Source organism: Tachyglossus aculeatus, chromosome 3, assembly GCF_015852505.1.
Source record: "Tachyglossus aculeatus isolate mTacAcu1 chromosome 3, mTacAcu1.pri, whole genome shotgun sequence".
NCBI lineage: Eukaryota > Metazoa > Chordata > Mammalia > Monotremata > Tachyglossidae > Tachyglossus > Tachyglossus aculeatus.
This window is the reverse complement of record NC_052068.1, coordinates 26,790,282-26,813,544: the sequence shown is the minus strand read 5'-3', so window position 1 is coordinate 26,813,544 and position 23,263 is coordinate 26,790,282. Positions and strand designations below refer to the sequence as shown.

The window sequence follows — 23,263 nt, the reverse complement described above, 5'->3', positions numbered from 1 at the left end:
TATTTTATTAATGGTGTGTACAAAGCTATAATTCTATTTATTCTGATGGTACTGACACCTGTCTACTTGTTTTGTTGTCTGTCACCCCCTTGTAGACTGTGAACCCGTTGTTGGATAGGGACCGTCTCTATATGTACTTCCCAAGCGCTTAGAACAGTGCTCTGCACATAGTAAGCGCTCAATAAATACGACAATGAATGAATAAGCATCAGAAGACCATCTGGTTCAGCCCTTCGACTCCAGGCAGGAACCCACCCAACTTATTCTAGATGGGTTGTTGTTTTTTCCTCCCACCTTATGGGGCCTCAGTAACTGAAATGCCACAATCTCTCCTAGTATCCTGAGAGAATAAAACACCCAACACCCAGAGTGGTGGAAAAAATCGGGATGGGGTAGGGTGGGGTGGTTGGGAGGGAAGGAGGAGATAAGAGGGAAAAGAGGATTTTTAGAAAGGACACAATTGATGGCAATGGAGATATATGCATGGGTGGGTTTAAAGTGATTTTATCAAAGGGGAGAGGAGGAGATGATTTTGGTTTTTTCATCTCCCCGGTGGTTTGTTATACCGGAGCCAAACCCCTCCTAACCAGGGGCCTCCATATCTGAAAAACTTCATCGATCCCTCGTTTCATTTTGTATTGAGTTCAATGCAATGAACAGCTCAAGAAAACATCTTGAATTTGCTATTTAAATACCAAGATGATAACGCTGGGCAAAGAAAATCTAATATGAGAACCAGGACACTAGGAAGTCCCAGAGGACTTTAGAATTCCTTACAAACTTTTATCACCTGATGAGCAGAAAAAAGAAAAGAAAATCAAAATAATGGGCAACTTAGGTTAAATCAGTTTCTTTTCACTGGTAGTTTGCTGATGAGAAGAGCACTCAAAATCAATATATGGTTAATATTTATATAACTATACATAATATACATATATATACACCATATATATATATATATATATATATATATATATATATACAATATACTGTACAATAGTTACAATATATACAATATACTACTGTGTGTGTATATATATATATACACATACAATAGTTGGACCAGAGGTAGATATAGAACACCAAGCTCTGTAAAAGCTCCACTGGCTACATTAATAATTTTGAGTTTACATTTATTACCTATACTCTAAACTTCTTGTAGGCAGGAATTGTGTCTACCAACTCTATTGTACCTTACTTTCTCAAGAGCTTAGTATAGTGCTCTCCACAAAGTAAGCGCTCAAGAAATATCACCAACTGATTTTCTGAAAAGTTACCCAAATGCTGCATTTAGTGCAAGAGTTTTAAAAGAACTCTGAAAATAGAATGCACAACTCCTTCACTTCCAAGGCAAGAAGGAAAATAAAACCAACTAGTCATAAAATACCTCGTCAAAAATCATTTTCATGATTCTTGTTCTTAAAACCAGCAAAGGGCGATTATTTTCCATTCTGCAAACAGGAGAAACAATGCTAAATTTGATTTCTGAAGAACAAGAAGCAGCCCATTATCAGGGCATCAACACCCCTAGTAGATACTTTTTTCAGTGAGCACATTCCGCTTTGCCTTTCTAGAGCCACGGAATACCTCTACACTCACTGCTTACCTAACTCACTCTCAGAGAGGGGAATGATTACATCCCTCAAGCATCACTGAACTGTTCCTTTTTAATAATAATAATGATGGCATTTGTTAAGCGCTTACTATGCGCAAAGCACTGTTCTAAGCGCTTTTTAGACTGTAAGCTCGCTGTGGGCAGGGAACGTGTCTAACCTGCTGTATTGTATTCTCCTGAGCACTTAGTACAATGCTCTGCACATAGTAGGCACTCAATCATCATCATAATAATGATGGTATTTGTTAAGGGCTTACTATGTGTCAAGCACTGTTCTAAGCGCTGGGGTAGATACACACTAATCAGGTTGAACACAGTCCATCTCCTATACGGGGCTCATAGTCTTGATCCCCATTTTACAAGTAATTGAGGCCCAGAGAAATTAAGTGACTTGCCCAAGGCCACATAGCAAACATCTGGTGGAGTCGGGATTAGAATCTAGATCCTTCCGACTCCCAGGACTGTACTCTATCCACATTGATTGATTGACTGTTCCAGAATGGTCTGGATCTCAAAATGTCGGGACAAGATCCTAATCATTTCACGGCTGTGCCTTCCCGGGAAGGCCTTCTTTCCCGTAGAAGTTCCAAGCAGCAAGAGAAGCTGGGAATGGCTTTAAACTCTTACCTTACTAGACCATTTGCGAGCTTCATCATGGAGCTGCCTGGCAGCCATCATCATTGGCTGGTTAATCATCTCCCCCGCCTTCTGCTCAGGAAATTCTTCATCTTTCTCTTCAGGTGGTGGGGGTCTGGGTGGGGGGACCTCTCCCTCGGGCAGAGGGGGTTTGGGAGGAGCAAGCTCATCAGTCAGCTAGAAGAGAAGCAGTCATTATTACATCCAGATTCCCAAGAGGCATTCCCAATGTAAAAGGCTGTTCTCAGACAAAAACTGTTAGTTGCTAAATGACCACCTTCCAACCCAAAGCAAAACCCCGCAACTGAGTGTCCACACCGAGTGCACGGCAGTCATGCAGACTCAACCAGATAGAAGTTTTTTCACCCTTCCCCGCAAAAACGAATTGCTTCAGTTCTTCCCAAGACTAGGTAGGTGCTTAGCACAAACACCATGTCCCTGAGGATGCAGAACAAAAATTTTTAAGAAATGAGGTGTTTGGTCCGCGCCACAAAAACATCACCGTTCCAGAAATTCTCACAGCCCATAACAGCATTTACATTAGAACCCTGCCAAGTCAGATGCATTTGAAGGAGGAACACTAGGGGAATGGAAATCAATCGTATTTATTGAGCGCTTACTGCGTGCAGAGCACTGTATTAAATACTTGGGAGAGTACAATTGAACAGAGTTGGCAGACACGCTCCCTGCCCACAACGAGCTTAAAGTCTAGGAGGGGAGACAGGCATTAATATAAATAAACTATGGATACGAACCTAAGTGCTATGGGGCTGAGGGAGGGGTGGATAAAGGGTGAAAATCCAAGTACAAGGGCAATGCTGAAGGGAGTGGGAGAAGAGGACATGAGGATCTAGCCAAGGAAGGCCTCTTGGAGGAGATGTGCCTTCAATAAGGCTTTGAAAGTGGGGAGAGTGATCATCTGTCAGCTACGAAGAGGAAGGAAGTTCCAGGACAGAGGCAGGATGTGGGCGAGAGGTCAGTGAGAGGGAACAGGCCCATTCAAAGCCTGGCATCTACTAGGCTGTAGGCCTGGTGAGCTTCAGGAGTGTGTTTCCAAAGGACCTCCTCTGGCCTCACACTCTGTACAACCTGGTCTGGTTGGGAACAGGCATCTTTTACCAACAACACTTTTATAAACCACTGCTTTATAAAAATACAACACAGTAGCTTCAAATTATATTCAGGCACCCCTAGCATTAGTGATCAATTCATAGCCAATTAGTTTGACATGGTGCTCTCAAAACACTAGGAGAGAAGACTAAGATAAATTAAGTTGCTCTTTTGGTTTGCTTTGTAGAAAAAAAAAATCTATGAAACACAAAAGGTATTTTCTGGGCCCAAAATACTGATCCCGCAGATTTGAAAGATGTGGTCTCCACCCCAGAATAATGACCCAGGAGAAATTCAAAAACATCTGCATGCCTAGACGTATAAATATTTTCCATTCACCACGTGCATTATTACCCAAACTCCCACTTCTCTGGTCTACACTGTAAGCTCGTTGTGGACGGGGAACCTGTCTACCAACTTTGTTATACTGGACTCTCCAGTGCTCAATAAATACATTTGATTGATTTCTCATATCTCTAAAAAATAAGAAACAAAGCAACTGCCCAGAGCAAAATTCCCTAAGGTTGCCCCAGACACAAAATTCCACGGAATCCAAAATAAAAAGTCAAAAGAAAGATGAGGCTTAGCTTCTTTCGTTTCTTTTAGGCTTGACACCAGATTGTTTTTAGACACACATGCTGAAATGGGGCTATGCTCATTTGTAAAACAGGGATAATATCTGCTGCTGCTTCCCCACACAGGGGTGTTTTGAGGATAAAATGAGATAACTGTTGTGAAAATGCTATTGGGAATTAAAGTGCAATACAAATTGTGTTGTTTAAATATTTAGTTACAACAGTGACAAGTGGCCGAATAAAATTTAAAGGTGGATCACCAACTCCACAGGGAAACAACAGTTAAAGTCACAAAAGAAAATGAGCTTCAGACCCATTCTAGACACTGGACAACCCTCTGCCATAGCAATCCCAGCACATAAAGCTTCTTTCGCTCTACTAGAGCAGAATTCCCTTACCCGGAGATGTTCCAGATCAGGGGGAGGAGGAGGAAAGTCAGGCTCTTGAGGTTGAAAGGCTTCTCTGACCTTGGCCACAGCTCCCAGAATCCGATATCCTGAATCTAAAAAGCTCTTCTGCAGTCCTAAATGGGATACAGTCATCCTTACTTCCAGATGCTCAGGTCAGCTCTGCAAGCAGTGGTGCTCAATGTCGCATGAATGTACGAATGAATGGAATCCACACATGTAGCTTCATCACTGGAGCTGGTGGGACTTGGGATATGAGAAAGACCTCCTAGATGCGCGACAAAAGTCGGCAGAGTGCTCAAGATATAAGTCCCCTGTCCCTGTCTGCTTGCTACTTCAAATAAGCTGGATTCTACTTCTGCTAACACTGAAATTCACATTTGATTGAAATCATTTACATAGCGAAATAGCATAGAAATCAGACATTTCTGAGTCAGGAGAGCATGATTCCTATGCATGTACATGAAAACTATCTTGTAATGGAAAAGACCACCAAAAATTCAACCTAAAGGAAACTAGTCTTCTGAGCAATGAAAATTGGACCTAACTGCTTGCAGAATAAGCGTTATGCATATGTGGGGAGTGAGCTGTTTTCACACAACCCTTTGGGCTACTCAAAGGAGAAAACTGAAAGAAGCAGCCAACATTTTATAGGGTAAGAATTATACACCGCTATAGGAATTAGAGCAGCCACTTAATTCAGCATTTGGTAAATAATGTTTTCAAGCCTTGGGCCTCCTAGAATACAATCAGAATTTACTGACATCATTTTTTCAGAGGGCCTAGTGCTACTTGAATAAACTGCATCCATGAGTGCACAGAATACAACTCCCAAACACAAGAGGAGGGAAGGCCAGGGAAGACCAGGTGGGGAAAAAAAAAAGTATAACAACCATTTTCTAGAATAACCATTTAGGAAAGCCAACTTAAATGTAGCATATCAACTACAAACCAAATTCAGTAAAAGCCTTATCCTGAGGCAAAAATAAGCTCTATTTAGAGAATTCAAGCTGTCCAGGTACTAACATTAGAGTAGTCCTGCTACACTCTCTAAATATAAGCCTGACTGTATTCAGATATTGACTACATTCAGTTACTGGAACTGGACTGTTTGCTGATCGGATTGGGAGAAGATCTAGCTGTTGAAACAGTTCAAAGGAAATACTATTTGGTAATCACATTAACAGAGCAGCAAAACCAACCTGAAGTCAGAAAGAAGGAATTTATTGACTGAAGATGATCAAAAACTGTTTTTTAATCAGATTATGCAGATATCCAACAAAAATCCCAAGAGAGCTATAAAGGCTAGGAGAAGGCAAGTATTCTAAATGCCTTCACCAAAGTGGAACGATAGACCAGGTTTCCCTAATTGTTGAGAGCTTTCTGGTTGGTAATATCCTGGGCAATGAGCCTTTCCTGAATGTATTTTCTGGTTACCCTACAGAACATGGGAAGGAAATGGATTCCCCAGAACAGTAGATAATCCTAGATGAGCAGCATGGCCTAGCAAAGTACAGGCCTGGGAATCAAAAGGACCTAAGTTCTAAACGCGGCTTCACCACCTGTCTGCTATGTGACCTTGGACAAGTCACTTCACTTCTCTGGACCTCTGTTCCCTCACCTGTAAAATGGGGATTAAGACTGTGAGCCTAATGTGGGACAGGGACTGTGTCCAACCTGATTTGCTTGCATCTACCCCAGCGCTTAGTACAGTGCCTGACACACAGTAAGCGCTTAACAAGTACCACAATTAGCATCATTATCATTATGAGCCCCTCGGTGCTTACCAGGGTCAGATATGTTTCCTGCCACAGCCTTAGCATCCATTACCATTGGGGAGATGGTTTTGCTTAGTTCATCAGAAGCAGCTTTCACAGCTTCCCGAAATTTAGGATCCTCTGAGTTTTCCACCTCCCGTTTGGCTACCAAAAGAATCCGGTTGGCTCGTCGAGCAATGCTGGTGGCCCCAGCCACCAACATCTGGGGTTGGATGTTGGCCATGGCTACTTTACATTTATCAAGATCTTTTTTAATTGCCTCCTCTGATGCATCCAGAAGTGACTTGGTATCAATGGCTTCGTCCACCAAACCTGCCAGAGAGAGAAGAACGGCATTTAGTTTGCCCTTCAGAAAAATATATCCTCCACTTTTCCATGGCTCACTCGACTTACATGTTTAAGTTGAAACTGCTGGAATTCTTTCCTCTATGTCTGGGCTCTTCCTAACATTCAAACCCTCTTAAATGAATACAGCCTTATTAAAGAGACCAGTGGTCACTGACACTGATCCTGAAGTCCAGTATCTAATGGCAACAATTCTGAATGGTCTTCCAATCCCCATGCTGTCATCCAAGAAGCAACCTAACCTGAAACCATCACACCACACTGCATCATTTGTTAATGACATTTTTTCTTCCCTTCTTACCCCCCTAATATTCTTCTTGGAAATGCTCCTGCTGCCCCAGGTGGCCAGCTGAGTGACTCCTAAAGCAAATACTAAGACTGCCCTGACTTGTTTCTATCACCTTATTTCAATCACCTCATTTGCCCCACTTTTATTCCTGGCCAGTTACAGCATACTGTTCCAACAGATTCTGCATTGCCTTCCTCTTCTTCTCTGCCTTCTCTCTCTCAGTGCAGAATGAGGAAGATTAGGAGATGCTACTTAAATTAGACGGGGTTTTTTTCCCTTTTTTGTGCGGGGGAGGAGGTGGTTGTGTGTGATGTGTGCTCCGTTTTTATTTGGTTTTCAAACTACGTAGCTGATAAGCTGGGAGGAAGTCCTGAAACCTGCTGTGTAAAATGTCGCTATTGTGATTCCTTATTAATGTGAATACTTGAAATGTGAATCTACTGAAAAAAGACAGGGGCACCGACTGTAGCCACAGAACCAGCTCCACCCACTGAAACTAGACACTGGCTTGGACCGGGCAGAGACGTTATTCAATAAGAAGGTAGGAACTGCAACAATGAACTGAAGCAAACACCGGCACTGTAAGGGAGCTATTAAAATAGAAAGCCTCTCTTCAGACGGAGTTGGGAGATTTGCATGGGAGGACAGTAGTCACTGATTTTAGCAAAGCACAGCCCATGACCGCATACTCATCAGATTACCGCCAGAAAGCTCAGTCAGTCACGCTGAAGTTTCTGACAGCTCTCATCACTCAGAGTGGAGGTCACAAGGAATGGACAATAATTTCCCATAACACTTTACCTGTCATTTTTTCTACATTATCAATCCACTGGTTCTTCATGGTTTCAAAATGTTCATAAGCAGCTTGATTTCCAGGATTTCTTAGTAAAATGCGGGCAGCTGAGACTACCTGCCAATGACAGGGGCATCTTTAAGCGTTATTCTAGCATCAAAAGGATACAAACCATGGGGAAGCCCTACTCTGTTCTTTTATGATGCTTCTCTATTTTCTGAGGGAAGAAGATGATATCTCCTCACATGGAAAAGCAGCATCAGAAGGACTAAAATTCCTCAAGTAATTTTCACATCTAAATCCATAAATAATAGCTCCTCAAACAGAACAGTTCAAGCACAGTCCAGCTCTGCTTTTGCAATACAACAGTATTGACTATTTCTGCAGTAAAATACTAGAAGCAAAATTTTCAGTACATCAGACTGACAAAACTTGTTCTGTCATTGCAAATAGTTATTCCTTCACGCTTCAGAGACTAAAATAGAAATACAAATAATTAACCCCTAAAACTAAAATGTGCTCCATCGTGAAATGTTATTCGCAGATATTAAATCACTGAAAATTAACTTTTTCGGTTAGCCGCTAAGGAGAACCTGTAACTTGGCCAATTTAGCTTTACGATTGGCTTACACAAAGGGACAGGTACATTATCTGCATTCCAGGAAAGCAGCCCCTCTTTAAAAGAAAGTGAGTCTCCAAGAAGGGACTGAAGCTGACTCAGAAGTATTCAAATTTATCGGCATGTGTCTTGGAGCAATCCCCACTGTCAGAATGGCCATCTATAACAGATCGCCTCCTTACATATTCTCCTCAGGCAAACATTCATATCTCAAACAGAAAGAGTTAAGGGTGGTATAGCATATGAACAAAATTCATTTTGGAAAACAAAGAAAGATTTACCAAAGTAATTATCAGGACATGAATACCTAATTCAACATATTCTTTCGCTACCCAATCCTCCTGGGAACATTACTGCACCATAGTCGATGAGTCAGTACAGTAATGTCTGAAAAGAGGCTCAGTTATTTGGCATAAACTCTGTCTAAAAATATAGTCATGGGTCAATCTGTAAAACAAAGTTGAATGAGAATAGAGAAGCAGCGCGTCTCAGTGGAAACAGCGCAGGCTTGGGAGCCAGAGGTCAAGGGTTCTATTCCCAGCTCTGCCACTTATCAGCTGTGTGACTTTGGGTAAGTCACTTAACTTCTCTGGGCCTCAGTTACCTCATCTGTAAAATGGGGGTTAAGACTGTGAGCCCCTCGTGGGACAACCTGATCACCTCGCATCCCCCCCTCCAGCGCTTAGAACAGTGCTTGGCACATTGTAAGCGCTTAACAAATGCCATCATTATTATTATGAAAATTCCAGCATCCACTAGTATAATCCAGGGGCTGGCAGGACCATGGCATGGCAAGGAAAGACTGAACCCTGAAGGCTACCCATCCCAATTTTCATTCTTACAATTAATTTAAATGGCTACAAGGTAGAGAAGGAGCATGGCCTAGTGGACAAAGCACAGGCCTGAGAGTCGGAAGGACCTGGGTTCTACTCCCGGCTCTGCCACTTGTCTGCTGTGTGACCTTGGGCAAGTCACTTCACTTATCTGTGCTTCAGTTACCTCATTTGTACAATGGGGATTAAGACTGTAAATCCCATGTGGGACAAGGACTGTGTCCAACTTGATTAGTTGCATATATCTCAGTGCTTAGAACAGTGCCTGGCACATAGTAAGAACTTAATAAATACCACAAAAAAAGAAAAAGACAGACCTGGGGTGTGAGTTCTCTTGCGGTCTTCACTGAAGCTTGAATACCTTCAACCGTTGTTTTATTAGCAGTTCCGACTGCAGCCGCCTTCTCTGCTGTTGCACCAAGCCTTCCTGAGTGATTTTCAAAGTTAGTTGCCCTTTCTTCAAACACCTTTAGAGAAAACAAACACATTCTGACAATTTTCCTGAAACAGCAAGGGGACAAGAAGCCTGAGAAAATGCTGCTGGAGAACATACCAATGCTTACTGTGTGAAGGGGACAAGCCAAATTTCTACTGTCATAGACTTTAGACTCCGACCTGAAGGGCCTTTTCCATGTGAATTTCTCACACGCTCATGAAATGCAAGTTCCTGCTGATTTTCATCAATTAAAATACACTGAGTCCAGAATACATGACACTATATTTCGTGCTGTTGTGAGTTTGCAGCCTGTGGAAAATATCCAATCCTTGTCCTTAAGGAATTTTCAATCTAATTTTAAGCTTACACAAGGTATTCAAACCCACTGCCATGACTTTTACTCACGATAGTTACAGTTTCCAAATATGTTAAGCGGGGAAACATAAGACATCGACATTCTTCTGTCTAATGACTGAAACTCCCTGAAGAAGTTGGGCTTTGAACTGGGATCTGACGGACAGAAATCACTGTCAAAGGCCACGCTGAACAAACAGTTCGTCATGGACATAGGAGAAACTGGGCATGGATGAGATGGATAAGATGAGCACGCTAGTTTGACATGACAGTACCAGCAAATGAGGTGAGAAATGAGTGGAAAATTAAAATTATGACATACCACTCACATAAAATACTGCCATCTTTCTTCAGTGCCTCATTAAAGCTCCTAATATTTCAGGTCTTTAGCAGACATCAGTACTAAGACTCTCCCCTGAAGTGATGGATTATGAAGGCAACACTTACAGAAGGTGTACTTACCTAAAAGACATACTCGTATATAACAAAATATCAGAGTCATGGAAAACTTCAAGAATACTGACCTCGTCTCTGCTGGGTGTATCAGGAGGAGCAGTGGCTGCTACCGCTAAGAGCTTGATGGGAGTTGTAGTGTCACTGAAAACATCCGACACTTCCTGAGTCATAGCCTCCTGCATCCTCGATTTTAGATCCTTAAAGACATTGTTAAAAAAAGAAAACATTAGAATTACTAAAGCATAAATATTTAGCACCTGAGTTGCAGAGAACTGTACTAAGTGCTTGGAGGAGTACATCACCTGTAAAATGGGGATTAAGACTGTGAGCCCCATTTGGGACAAACTGATCACCTTCTAACCTCCCCAGCGCTTAGAACAGTGCTTTGCACACAGTAAGCGCTTAACAAATACCATCATCATAATCAAAAGAATTAGCATCAATCAATCCATCAGTCACATTTATTGGTGCTTATTTTGTGCAAAGCACTGTTAAAGGGCTTGGGAGAGTACAACATAACAGAGTTGGTGGACACATTCTCTGCCCACAACGAGCTTACAGTCTAGAGGGGGAGAAAGATATTTATATAAATAAGAAAATCACAGATAGGTACATAAGTGCTGTGGAGTTGCGAGTGGGGTGAATAAAGAGTACAAACCCAAGTGCAAAGGCAATGTGGAACAGAGTGAGAAGAGGAAATGATGGCTTAGCCTGGAAGGCCTCCTGAAGAGGTGCTTTTAACACGACTTTGAAGGTGGGGAGAGTGATCGTCTGTCAGATATGAAGGGGGAGGGAGTTACAGGCCAAAGGCAGGATGTGGGTGAGTGGTTGGTGGAGAGATGGATGAGTTCAGGGTACAGTGAATAGGTTGGCATTGGAAGAGCAAAGTGCGTGGGCAGGGTTATAGTAAGAGAGCAGTGAGCTGTGGTAGGAGGGGACAAGGTGATTGGGGGCTTTAAAGGAGTTTCAATTTGATGCGAAAGTAGATGGGCAACCACTGGAGGTTCTTGAGGAGTGGGGAAACATGGACTTAATGGCTTTGTAGAAAAATGATCTGGGCAGCAAAATGAACTGTGGACTGAAGTGGGGAGAGATAGAAAGCAGGGCGGTCAGCAAGAAGGCTGATGTGATTTAAGATCACACAGCACACAAGTGGCAGGGTTGGAATTAGAACCCATAACCTCTGACTCTCTATCAAGCCCTTGCTCTATCTGCTATGCCACGCTGAGTTTTCTCAGTACTCTCAGACAGATGCCAATGATTACTCAATCAATCAAACGGCATTTACTGAATTGTGTACAATTCCATCTTCCATGAGTGACAACACAAGTACTTTCTTGGCAGATACCTAAAATTTCAATTAAATAATTCCTCTCAATTAATAATAACAATAATAATAATAATGGCATTTATTAAGCGCTTACTATGTGCAAAGTACTGTTCTAAGCTCTGGGGAGGTTACACAGTGATCAAGTTGTCCCACGGGGGGCTCACAGTCTTAATCCCCCATTCTACAGATGAGGTACCTGAGGCATAGAGAAATTAAGTGACTTGCCCAAAGTCACACAGCTGACAATTGGCAGAGCTGGGATTTGAACCCATGACCTCTGACTCCAAAGCCTGGGCTCTTTCCACTGAGCCATGCTGCTTCTCCAATTGCAAAGCATTGCTTCCAACTAGAAAGCTATTAGTAATAATGGTATTTATTAAGTAATAGTAACAATAATGGTATTTGTTAAGCGCTTACTCTGTACCACACACTGTACTAAGTGCTAGGGTGGATTCAAACCCATCGGGCTGGACACAGCCCCCGTTCCACACGGGGCTCACAATTTTAATCACCACTTTACAAATGAGGTAACTGAAGCACAGAGAAGTTAAGTGACTTGCCCAAAGCCACATAGCACACGAGTGGCAGAGCCAGGATTAGAGCCCATGATCTTCTGATTCTCAGGCCCATGCCCTATCCACTATATCACGCTGCTTCCTTTTCATGTGTGCCAAGCACTGGGCTAAGGGCTAGGATAAACATAAGAGAAGCATATTGGGCTCAGCCACTGATGCATATGGGGCTCGCAGCCTGAAAGGGGGGCAGAAAGGTATTTTATCCCCATTTTAGAGACAAGGAATCTGAGATTCAGTGAAAAAGTGACGTGCCATAAGTCACACGGCAGGTAAATGACAGAGTCTTAATCCTAATCCCGTGCTCCTTCCAGTTTAGTTTCCATTTAATTTTCATGTCTTCCCTTTGGAGATGATGCCACAGAGACGGGTAGACTTCCCTATGAGATTTTTCCTATTAGACCAGGAATTTATCTTTTCTTTTTGATCACAGTCTTTAACATCTTTACTCACTATATATGGTATAAAGAATTTCCTCTTTTCTCGACCTTTTAATCATAAGAAAAACATTAACTCTAATATTGTGTAACTGCCTACCTTTAAGGAATCCTGGAGTTGAGAAGCAAGAGCCCTGGCCTGAGGACTCTCTCCTTCTCCTCTTGCAGCCAGATCAGCTAGCTGGGCTGCTAGCTGATCCACTCGGTCACATTTAGCAAGAAGATCTTGACGATAAGGTCCCATCATGACATTGGCAAGACGATGCCCTTCTGCCACAAGGCCCCGTATTGCAGCCTGACCTATACAATGAGAAAAGTGCTTACTATTTTATAAGCCCAAAAAGCCAGACCAATTGTTAAAGCTACAATCAGGAGGTCAAATGGCCCGGGTCCTTGGATCTTTTGGGAATCCAGGCTTGGACAGCATAAATTATGGTATTTTCTGCTTATAATAAATGCTTTATAACTCTACATTCCTGGTTTGTTACAGCGAGAGCAGTATCTCACACCTTCCCAGTGTGGTAGTGTGGGTTACCAGCAATCCTGATTCCTCTGAAAGAGAACAATACTCTTGGTTGAACACTGCCTCAGGAATTTCTAATTTAACCAATCACTCAGGCATATTTACTGAACGCTTACTGTGTGCAGAGCACTGTACTAAGCGCTTGGGAGAGTACAATATAATGGAGTTCGAAGGCACGTTCCCTGCCCACAACCAAAATCATATTTCAATCAATCAACTGCATTTTTTGAGCACTAACTGTGCTAAGCACTCTACTAGACTATAGACTAGACTAGACTCTGTAAGCTCGTTGTGGGCAGGGAATGTGTCTGTTATATTGCTGTATTGTACTCACCCAAGTGCTTAGTATATAGTGCTCTACACACACTAAGCACTCAATAAATACAAACTGACTACTAAGCATTTGGGAGAGTACAATGTATCAGAGTTGGCAGACTTTTCCTGCCCACAATGCGCTTGCAGTCTAAAGGGGGAAATACACATTAATATCAATAAATAATTTACAAATATGTACATAAGTGCTGTGAAGCTGGTGAAGGGTGGTGAATAATAATAATGATGGTATTTGTTAAGCGCTTACTATGTGTGAAGCACTGTTCTAAGCGCTGGGGGGATACAAGGTAATCAGGTTGTCCCACATGGGCTCACAGTCTTAATTCCCATTTTACAAATGAGGTAACTGAGGCCCAGAGAATTCAAGTGACTTGCCCCAAGTCACCCAGCTGACAAATGGCGGAGTCGGAATTAGAACCCATGACCTCTGATTCCCAAGCCCGTGTTCTTTCCACTAAGCCACACTACTTCTAATCGGGGTGACAAAGAAGGGAGTGGGAGACGAGGAAATGAGGGCTTAGTCAGGGAAGTCCTCTACAAGCTTTCCACTAGAATCACATAACTGGGACTCAGGGATTTAGAGTTTCCATTCAAAATAAACAACATTGAGCTGTAGCTAAACCATTTATTCTTAGTGGGAGTATTGGTATTCAATCAATCAATTGTATTTATTGAGCGCTTACTGTGTGCAGAGCACTGTACTAAGTGCTTGGGAAGTACAAGTTGGCAACATATAGAGACAGTCCCTACCCAACAGTGGGCTCACAGTCTAGAAGGGGGAGACAGAGAACAAAACCAAACATATTAACAAAATAAAATAAATAGAATAGATATGTACAAGTAAAATAAATAAATAAATTAGAGTAATAAATATGTACAAACATATATACATATATACAGGTGCTGTGGGGAAGGGAAGGAGGTAAGATGGGGGGATGGAGAGGGGGGCGAGGGGGAGAGGAAGAAGGGGGCTAGTGATCAAACAGTCTGGGGGAAAGAACTATATTTGAATTAGCTGATCAGTGACTACTGAGGAATGATCTGGGCACGTAGGAGGCAACCAGTTACGGGTAATCAGACAGTCAATGCGATGAGACTGAAATCCAGTGAAAATCTTACCCACACCACGGTCATCTACTGTAGGATTATCAATCCACCTGTGGGCCTGCTCAATCTTGCCCTCTAAATGAACGGCAGCTTTGACAGGTCTACTGTTGGCCACAGCCCTGTTGGTTTTCGACTGAAGATTCTGCAGTGCTGTGGCTACTTGCTTAGCCAGAGCCCGGGCCTCTGGAGAGTCTCCTTTCCCTCTGTGGATGAATAAAGTGACCTATTTCCAACACACATTCCTTTGAATGAACATAATGAGTTATTCAGAACAACAAAAGTCGCCAATCAATTGATGGTATTTATTTAGTACCTACGTGTAAAGCACTGTACTAAGGATTTGAGAAAGTACAATATGAAATGTTAGATGGGATCCTTGCCCACAAGGAGCTTACAGTCTATAGAAGGAGAGAGACATTAAAATGAATGTTAAGGAAATTAGGCATTGAGGTTGAGGGACCCAGTGGCCGATGTTAGGATACTCAAACTGTATGTATGGGGACTACTGGAAGAAGCAGGAGAATGGAGGTGGTGGGTATGCAGTTCCTCACAGTATTACAAAAGGCAGGTACCAAGAGCCACAAAATAGTAAAAAGAACACAAAGATGATGGGCAAAACCGGGAATGGGCAAGGAGTGTTCGGGTTGGGGGAGGTCCAGGGGGCAATCACTGGTCTTTGCTCTGTGGGCCAGAGTCCACTGATTTCTACACCAATACAAAGGCAAGCCAGTAAACTTCATTGTCATGGACCTCTTGACGTCATCTCGTTCTTGGATTGGTAATTATATCAGGGTGGGTTCTTTTCCTTTTTTGGGGGTTCTTTTACAGGAACCCCAGGACATTCTTGATGGGAGGTGGTTGTCAACAATAACAACAACAACCAAAATGAAATTGATGATGATAAAGCAACTAATGAACCGAGAGGGTGCTTTGGCTATAAGTAGTTCCAAGAAGCTAGTCTTCTAAATGAGTAGTGAGCAAACTATAGCCTGTAGGCCATATCCATAACAGGAGTTTTTAATTCAGCCCCTAGAAAAGAGTGCCTTAGTCTTTCACCTGTGATATAAACACAGGTTCTGGGGAAGCCAGCTCATGGCTTGGTTCTCACCGAAGCAGAGTTTGAGGAAAAAAAGAGGAGCCAGTCAACTTCCACTGGGCCTGGCTGCCTGAATCCTCCAAGGCCACATCCTCTTTCCTCCTCCACCTCAGCCAACGGGACACGGGAGGCCGGTCCCCTCAAAGGAGTCGAGAAGGGAAGTCGGAACTTCCGGCCACCTAGGCCCTCATGAACTTTTCATGCCAAAGGCTTTTGCCCACCCCTGTTCTAAACACCATGGACATCTTATAGCATCATCTCATTACATACTGTCGCCGTAGATCCGAGAGTTTAGTGGTCAGAGCAGAGATTTCCCCAAGAGAGCGCAGAATATCATCTCTTTCTTTAGGATCATCACATAGTTCTGCGATTTTCCTGGCTTCGGCCAAAACTCCTCGGATCTGTTCTTCTCCTTCGGGACCCCCATTTGGATCAGCAAGCCAGTTCTAAACACATATGGAAAAGGAGTTACCAGCTATTAATTATTTAACAATTCTCAAAGGGAACGGGACACCTCTCAAGATTCTTCACAGCATTTCCCATCAGCTGTTTCAAGCAATAGCAATCCTATCACCAACTGCAATGATTTCATGCAATTTTACATGACCTCTTTATTCAGTCAAGACTTAGTCAATTCCTGTTTAAAGAACAAAAAAAGATGCTGTTTCTTCTCAAGCAGAATAGTCTTCTAAAGAAGTAGTGTATGTTTTTCCTCATTTACGTAGAGGTTTTCACACCAGATAGCCTAGGTATGGATTAACTGTCCTGTTAAATGTTTTAAAAATTTTTTAAAAGCTAGTCCCCAAACATACTAGACTCTTTGTAGGACTGGTCAAATACACCAGTAGCTTCTGAAATAAAATTGTGAATTTCAAATTCTCCAACAGCAAAATTAGGACTCCTTCAGCACCGGCTAGCTATAGAAAAAAGTATTAGCCTAAACTGTTTTTTTTAAAAAAAAAAAACCTTGCCTCACTATCACATGAATCCTTTTCTCATACCACATAACATAAAGCTAATAACCATATACAAGCAAGAAGAGCAACCGCGCCCCTCCACTGAATAACAGCAACTCTCTCTCCCACTCACAGGTGACAGAGAGGCATTTTGAGATATTTATATGGAATCATTCACTTAAAAAAAAAAATCAATACCTGAGCAGCATCAATCTTTTTAGCAATGCTCTGCTTTGAGTTGGTCATAGCTTCCAGCTTGCGAGCAGCATTTTCCACTTTTGCCGTAAGCATATCTAACCCCTGAGATATCTGCTGAGCTTTCTGCATGGCCGTTGGTGTGCCTCCTTGTCCTCTATTCAAGACAGAGACACGATGTCATTATGCTCTTCTCAAGACTTAACAGCAAAATGTTCTATTAACAAGCAAGTACAAGTAGTTTTGTTTTAGTTCTTAATTTGTCTTTTGCGTTTCCCTAAAAGTCTGGAACAGCAAAAGAGCACCCAGAGACAAACAAAATTCAACAACCAACCCATCTGTTTCCTCCTTTGCTGTAAATGCATACTGAATCAAAATATCTACATAACGGTTCTAGAGGCTGCATTGGAAAAACATATTAACTCACAGACTTCAAAGCATCAGGTAACAAACCATTTTTACTCTATATGCTCATTATATAATCAAATCTGAACTTTAAAGAAAAATGTGCTTTAAAATCTGTTATAAAAATCTGTTTCCATAGTAATGTGTTTCTGAAAAGTCCACTGCAACCTATTATTATTTGCAAGTGAACAACCCCAATATAACTGAATTTACCACTGCTATATGAAAATCTGTTGATTTTATTATAAAATTCTGTCTGTCCTAATGAGACTTGTGCATGTCCAATAAGTGTCTGGACAAATGTTTTAATGAAAAGAGACCCTGATAAGAGATAAGGAGAAAGCACTGAGTTATTTGATAGAGGTGCTTCATAAAGGACTTTTACTGTTTCCTTGATTTCCTTAAAGAGAAGTTTATCTGAGTTCACTTAACAATTCACAGTTCATGTATTAGTTTAGAGGAGCAACATGACCTACTGGAGAAAGCATACGCCTGGGAGTCAGAGGACCTGGGTTCCAACCCCAGCTCTGTCAGTTGCCTGCTGTGTGACCTTCACCAAGTCACTTAACTTCTCTGCGCTTCAGTTTTCTCATCTGTAAAATGGGGTTTCTATGCCTGGTCTCCCTCCTATGAGCTCCATGTGAGACAGGGCCTGTGTGTCTGGCCTGATTACCTTGTATCTACCCAAGTGCATAAAACATTGTTTGAAGCATAGTAAGTGCTTACCCAATACCATAATAAAAATAACGTATGGATGTTTCTCTATGGAAAAAAGCTCTCAGACATCTTGAGGAAATGTTCCCTTTTCTGCAACTCTAAGTCACATGAACTTAGGGAAGCAGCGTGGCTCAGTGGTAAGAGCATGGGCTTTGGAGTCAGGGGTCATGGGTTCAAATCCAGGCTCTGCCAATTGCCAGCTGTATGACTTTGGGAAAGCCACTTAACTTCTCTGTGCCTCAGTTCCCTCATCTGTAAAATGGGGATTTAGACTGTGAGCCCCCTGTGGGACAACCTGATCACTCTGTAACCTCCCCAGCGCTTAGAACAGTGCCTTGCTCATAGTAAGCGCTTAATAAATGCTATCATTATTATTATTATTATTATTATGAACAGAACCAAAAATGTACCAGCAATTGTAGAGAGGCTTATAATAAGGAAAGCAGTCAATGAATTTAACTGGAGAAATAAAAGAGCTTTTTGAGACAATGAACTCTGTTGCCCTGAGATTTTTTTAAAAAAACAGAAACTCAAACTTCATTCACTCAATAGTATTTATTGAGCGCTTACTGTGTGCAGAGCACTGTACTAAGCACTTGGGAAAGCACAATACAACAATAAACAGTAACATTCCCTGCCCACAACGAGCTCACTTGCCTATTGGTCCGATTCCCGAACACAACTACTGAGCTCAATGCAGGAATGGACTTACCTGGCTCGGAAGTCAGCCACCTGATCAGTCATTTGCCCCAGTACTTTACAGGTTCCTAAGATCTCTCTGCGTTCTTTGCCTGCACAGAGTTCGCCAACTTTTCCCGCTTCGTCCAAGATCTGTCGTATGGCCTGCTCACCGGCATCTCCTGATATGCAAATACAGTCAATATCAATCGTTTGACACATTCATTATTTTGAATCTAAGTGTCATTTCATCCGTGGAAGAATGGACATTTCTTTAAATCGTAGGACATGGGCCCAGAGAGCTGGCAACAAAACAATGTCTAGGCAGTGTTTCAGTGCTGCTCTTCACAGAGGAGGCAAGAAGGAGTACATTGGGTTCAGTCCATTTTCAACCAAAAAACAATTTACAAGTTAAAAATATGATTTGTGAGAATTTACTGAAAATGAATACTGTTCAGTGCCACCAATCTCCATTAAGATTTTTCACACTCTTTCAAATATTCAAGACAGAAAATACTGGGAAGAAAATTTTCACTTAGTAACCTATCCAATTCTTGCCTGTCCATTAATTTATGTGGTAGATCGTTTGCTTTGCATCATTTGCTTATACCTGAGGATTGAAAATGCCACAAATGTGGCAATATGTTGGGTTACCTGGAGAGGCACTGGGATCCCGAAGCCAACCTTTAGCCTGGTTCAGTTTGGAATCTATGGAGGCCAATGCCCTCTTCATGGCTTCCGTATCCTTTAAAGAGAACAATCCACAGTCATTTTCTTAACAAAATTCTGAAAGCGCAATGAAAAGCAAACAGAGAAAATGAAGCAAACATGGAATAACTAGGAGATGCCAAGAAACAAGCATCTTTTTTGAATAATCTAATCACACCACAACTCTTGATTGTACATGCAAATCTTCAGTGAATTCTGTTCATTTCCTTGGTTTCCCTACTGCTCTAATTCCTGAAACCAAAAGGTTCTTGATGACTACAGTAATGGAAAGGAACCCTTTGCACTGTCTTTAGTACCTCCTCCCCCTTTACAGTCTACAACATTCATCTCATGATACCTTAAACCAATCTCTTCTATTTGCAGTGAAGCTTCCTTAGTTTGTCATCTCACACTGAAACACACATTACCCTAATGAGGTTTCACTGTATTTAATAAAGAGACACTTTGAATTGCTGGCTCATAAAAACTGATGTATAATTTAGCAGCATGTTTACAATCCTTCTTAAAAATTGGGATTTTTTTTTTCCTGAGTTAAATTTTTTTTTTCTCCCTTCAGAAGGACCAAAGTAAGTGGATTCCAAATTATTGCTCTGAGAAACAGCGTGGCTTAATGAGTAGAGCACAGGCCTGGGTGTCAGAAGGACCTTGGTTCTAATCCCGGCTCTGCCACATGTCTGCTGTGTGACCTTGGGCAAGTCACTTAACTTCTCGGGGCCTCAGTTACCTCAGCTGGAAAATGGGGATTAAGAGTGTGAGCCCCATGTGAGACAGGAACTGTGACCAACCTCATTAACTTGTATCTACCCCAGTGCTTGGAACAGTGCTTGGCACATAGTAAGCACTTCAGAAGGTCCATAGTTACTATTAGTATCGTTTTCTGTCTCCCCCTTCTAGACTGTGAGCCCATTGTTGGGTAGGTACCGTCTTTACATGTTGCCGATTTGTACTTCCCAAGCGCTTAGTACAGTGCTCTGCACACAATAAGCGCTCAATAAATATGATTGAATGAATGAATATTATTATTAGAGAAGCAGCGTGGCTCAGTGGAAAGAGTCCGGGCTTTGGAGTCAGAGGTCATGGGTTCAAATCCCGGCTCCGCCACTTGTCCGCTGTGTGACTTTGGGCAAGTCACTTCTCTGGGCCTCAGTTCCCTCATCTGTAAAATGGGGATGAAGGCTGTGAGCCCACGTGGGGCAACCTGATCATCTTGTATTCCCCCCCCAGCGCTTAGAACAGTGTTGCGCACATAGTAAGTGCTTAATAAATGCCATTATTATTACTATTATTATTATTATTGTTAACTAAGCCAGGGGACATGCAAATTATTGAAAATACTAACAATTATACTTAGGGCCTTTTAAACCTGTCTCTCTTTTTTTAAAAAAAAAAATGTCATCTTTTATGTCACTGCAGGGGAACAGACTGTGATGGGTGCTTCGGGGAAAAAATTCAGGCAGTTGGATCACAATTCCACCCCCGGGGAGTTCTTCATGAAAGAGCAGCTCATCAACCAACCCTCCCTTCTTCTACTCTAACTATTATTGCAGCATTAGGCCTCCACAGGAGGGCACCAAGAGAATCCCCTCTGCATGCATAATCAGAGAACAAAACAATTAGCAGGCATCAACACCTTTAGGACAAAAGATCCTAAAGAATCAAGCAGCACAGCAGGTTCTAGCAAAGGTCTGCAGAATGTCAAATCAAATATACACCCAGGTATATTTGGTTTCGGATTCCTCCCCTGACAAGAGCTCAATAACAGCTATCTATGGAAACTGGGTAAATGCTTATCTCTTGGGCCAGGGAATGAACAGAAGACAAATCACAACCCTTACATCGGAAGCATGTAAAGTATCACACGGTCCGGGAATGTGTAATTACTTTTAGAAACCAGAAACAAAATTGAAATTAGGGAGATTCAGTTACTTAGAATGTGATTCAACATTCTAATCCAGTTTTCAATCAATCCACAATTTCGACCCACGTAGCTGTTAAGGACTCTTCCACTTTAACTGGTTTTGACTACAATAGCCATAATTCTGCCTGCTTAATTTAAATTTTAAACCCACACCCATGAAAAAAATCTATTCTCAAATATTCTGCTCTAAAAGCAGAACTCTCACCACTGAATTCTCTTGATTCTCATTGCTTACCCTTTGAATTCCTAGTTTGATAAAGGATTTGACATCGAAAGGATTAAAAATAAATCTTGTTTAGTGCTGCTAATAAGGTTGATAACTAAAACTCTGAAAGGAAACACTGCATTTCTTACTAAAGTAACATAAGTCCTGCGTGAAAGAAACGGCAAGATGTTCACATTATCTATGTTTTTGTCTACCAGAATATTGGACAAATTTTATGTATGAGAAAGCACTTTGACGCTGTGAATTTTAAGTACCAAAATTCAACAGGGCAGATTTGGGAAGATTAAATATTTTTTAAAAGTTAATTTAAAAATAATCAATTTTACCAAATCCCCTCCACCTGACAAAAAGAAAAAAATGGATTTTTTTTTTTCCCTGGGAAGAGAAGAGAAGCAGTGTGGTCTAGTGGAAAGAGCATGGGCCTAAGAGTCAGAGGAACCAGGTTTTAATCCCAGCTCTGCCACTTATCTGTTGGGTGACCTTGGGCCAGTCACTTCACTTCTTTGTACCTTAGTTCCCTCACCTGCAAAATGGGGATGCAATACCTGTTCTTCCTTCTACTCAGACTGTGAGCCCCATATGGGTCCTGATTATCTTGCATCTTCTCAACTGTTTAGTAAAGTGCTTGACAGGTAGTAAGCACTTAACAAATTCATTCATTCAACAGTATTTATTGAGCGCTTACTGTGTGCAGAGCACTGTACTAAGTGCTTGGGAAGTAATAATAATAATGACATGTTAAGCACTTACTATGTGCAAAGCACTGTTCTAAGCACTGGGGGGGATACAAGGTGATCAGGTTGTCCCTCGTGGGGCTCACAGTCTTAATCCCCATTTTACAGATGAGGTAACTGAGGCCCAGAGAAGTTAAGAGACTTGCCCAAAGTCACACAGCTGACTAGTGGCGGAGCCAGGATTAGAACCCACGTCCTCTGGCTCCCAAGCCCGGGCTCGTTCCACTGAGCCACGCTGTACAAATCAGCAACATACAGAGACGGTCCCTACCCAACAACGGGCTCACAGTCTAGAAGGGGGAGACAGACAACAAAACATGATAATAATGATGGTACTGGTTAAGCGCTTACTATGTGCCAAGCACCTTTCTAAGCGCTGGGGTAGATCCAAGGGAATGAGGTTGTCCCAAGTGGGATGAGGTCCGCGGGCTGCAGCCTGCGAGGCCCGCCCTCCTTCTGCGGGGGGGGGCCGGCTGGCTTGGCACGGCTAGCGCCGGTCACGGTGTCCCCGGTGGTGTGTATCCCTGGTGGTTTCCCCGTGCCCACCCCACTACTATTATTATAATAATGATAGCTATTATTATTATGATAAAGCCAGTGACTTCCTGGCACTAGAGGAAGCAGCACGGCCTGGGGTTGGAAGACTCCCAAGCACAGGCCTGGGAGTTAAAAGGACCTGGGTTCGAATTCTAGCTCTGCCACTTGTCTGATGTGACACCTTGGGTAAGTCACTTAATTTCTCTGTGCCCAAGTTACCTCATCTGTAAAATGAGGATTAACAGTAAGAGCCCCATGTGGGACCGATCTGATTAGCTTGTCTCTACCAGGCATTTAGTACAGTGCCTGGCAAATAGTGAACATTTAACAAATACCATTAAAAAAAAAAAAAATAGAAAGTTCACTAGGAAGTGAAATGAGAAAATGATTGTCGTTCAGGAACATTAAACTTCAAAAAATTGATTGCTAGGAAGTAAGAGCATCCTCCCAACTGCGCAAAAATAAAAAAGAGGTACTTTTTTCGGTGTGTAATAATGCCAGCTAAAACAAGCCCTTCTGATGTA

General features: G+C 42.1%; 1 protein-coding gene across 3 annotated transcripts in view; it reads right to left on the bottom strand.

Moving 5' to 3' along the window:
• VCL (vinculin) overlaps positions 1-23,263 on the bottom strand; it is a 108,466-nt gene that overhangs the window by 9,826 nt on the left and 75,377 nt on the right. For 2 of the 3 annotated variants that reach the window (XM_038743629.1, XM_038743628.1), the window contains exons 7-18: positions 19,250-19,340; positions 18,630-18,777; positions 16,799-16,952; positions 15,915-16,090; positions 14,561-14,751; positions 12,686-12,885; positions 10,315-10,443; positions 9,318-9,467; positions 7,557-7,665; positions 6,131-6,433; positions 4,335-4,459; positions 2,243-2,428 (exon numbers count right to left, since the gene is read on the bottom strand). In XM_038743629.1, coding sequence (XP_038599557.1) covers positions 2,243-2,428; positions 4,335-4,459; positions 6,131-6,433; positions 7,557-7,665; positions 9,318-9,467; positions 10,315-10,443; positions 12,686-12,885; positions 14,561-14,751; positions 15,915-16,090; positions 16,799-16,952; positions 18,630-18,777; positions 19,250-19,340 — 1,962 coding nt within the window. Of the gene's footprint in view, positions 1-2,242; positions 2,429-4,334; positions 4,460-6,130; positions 6,434-7,556; positions 7,666-9,317; positions 9,468-10,314; positions 10,444-12,685; positions 12,886-14,560; positions 14,752-15,914; positions 16,091-16,798; positions 16,953-18,629; positions 18,778-19,249; positions 19,344-23,263 lie in introns of all 3 variants that reach the window. The other variant, XM_038743627.1, reaches the window with a different exon arrangement.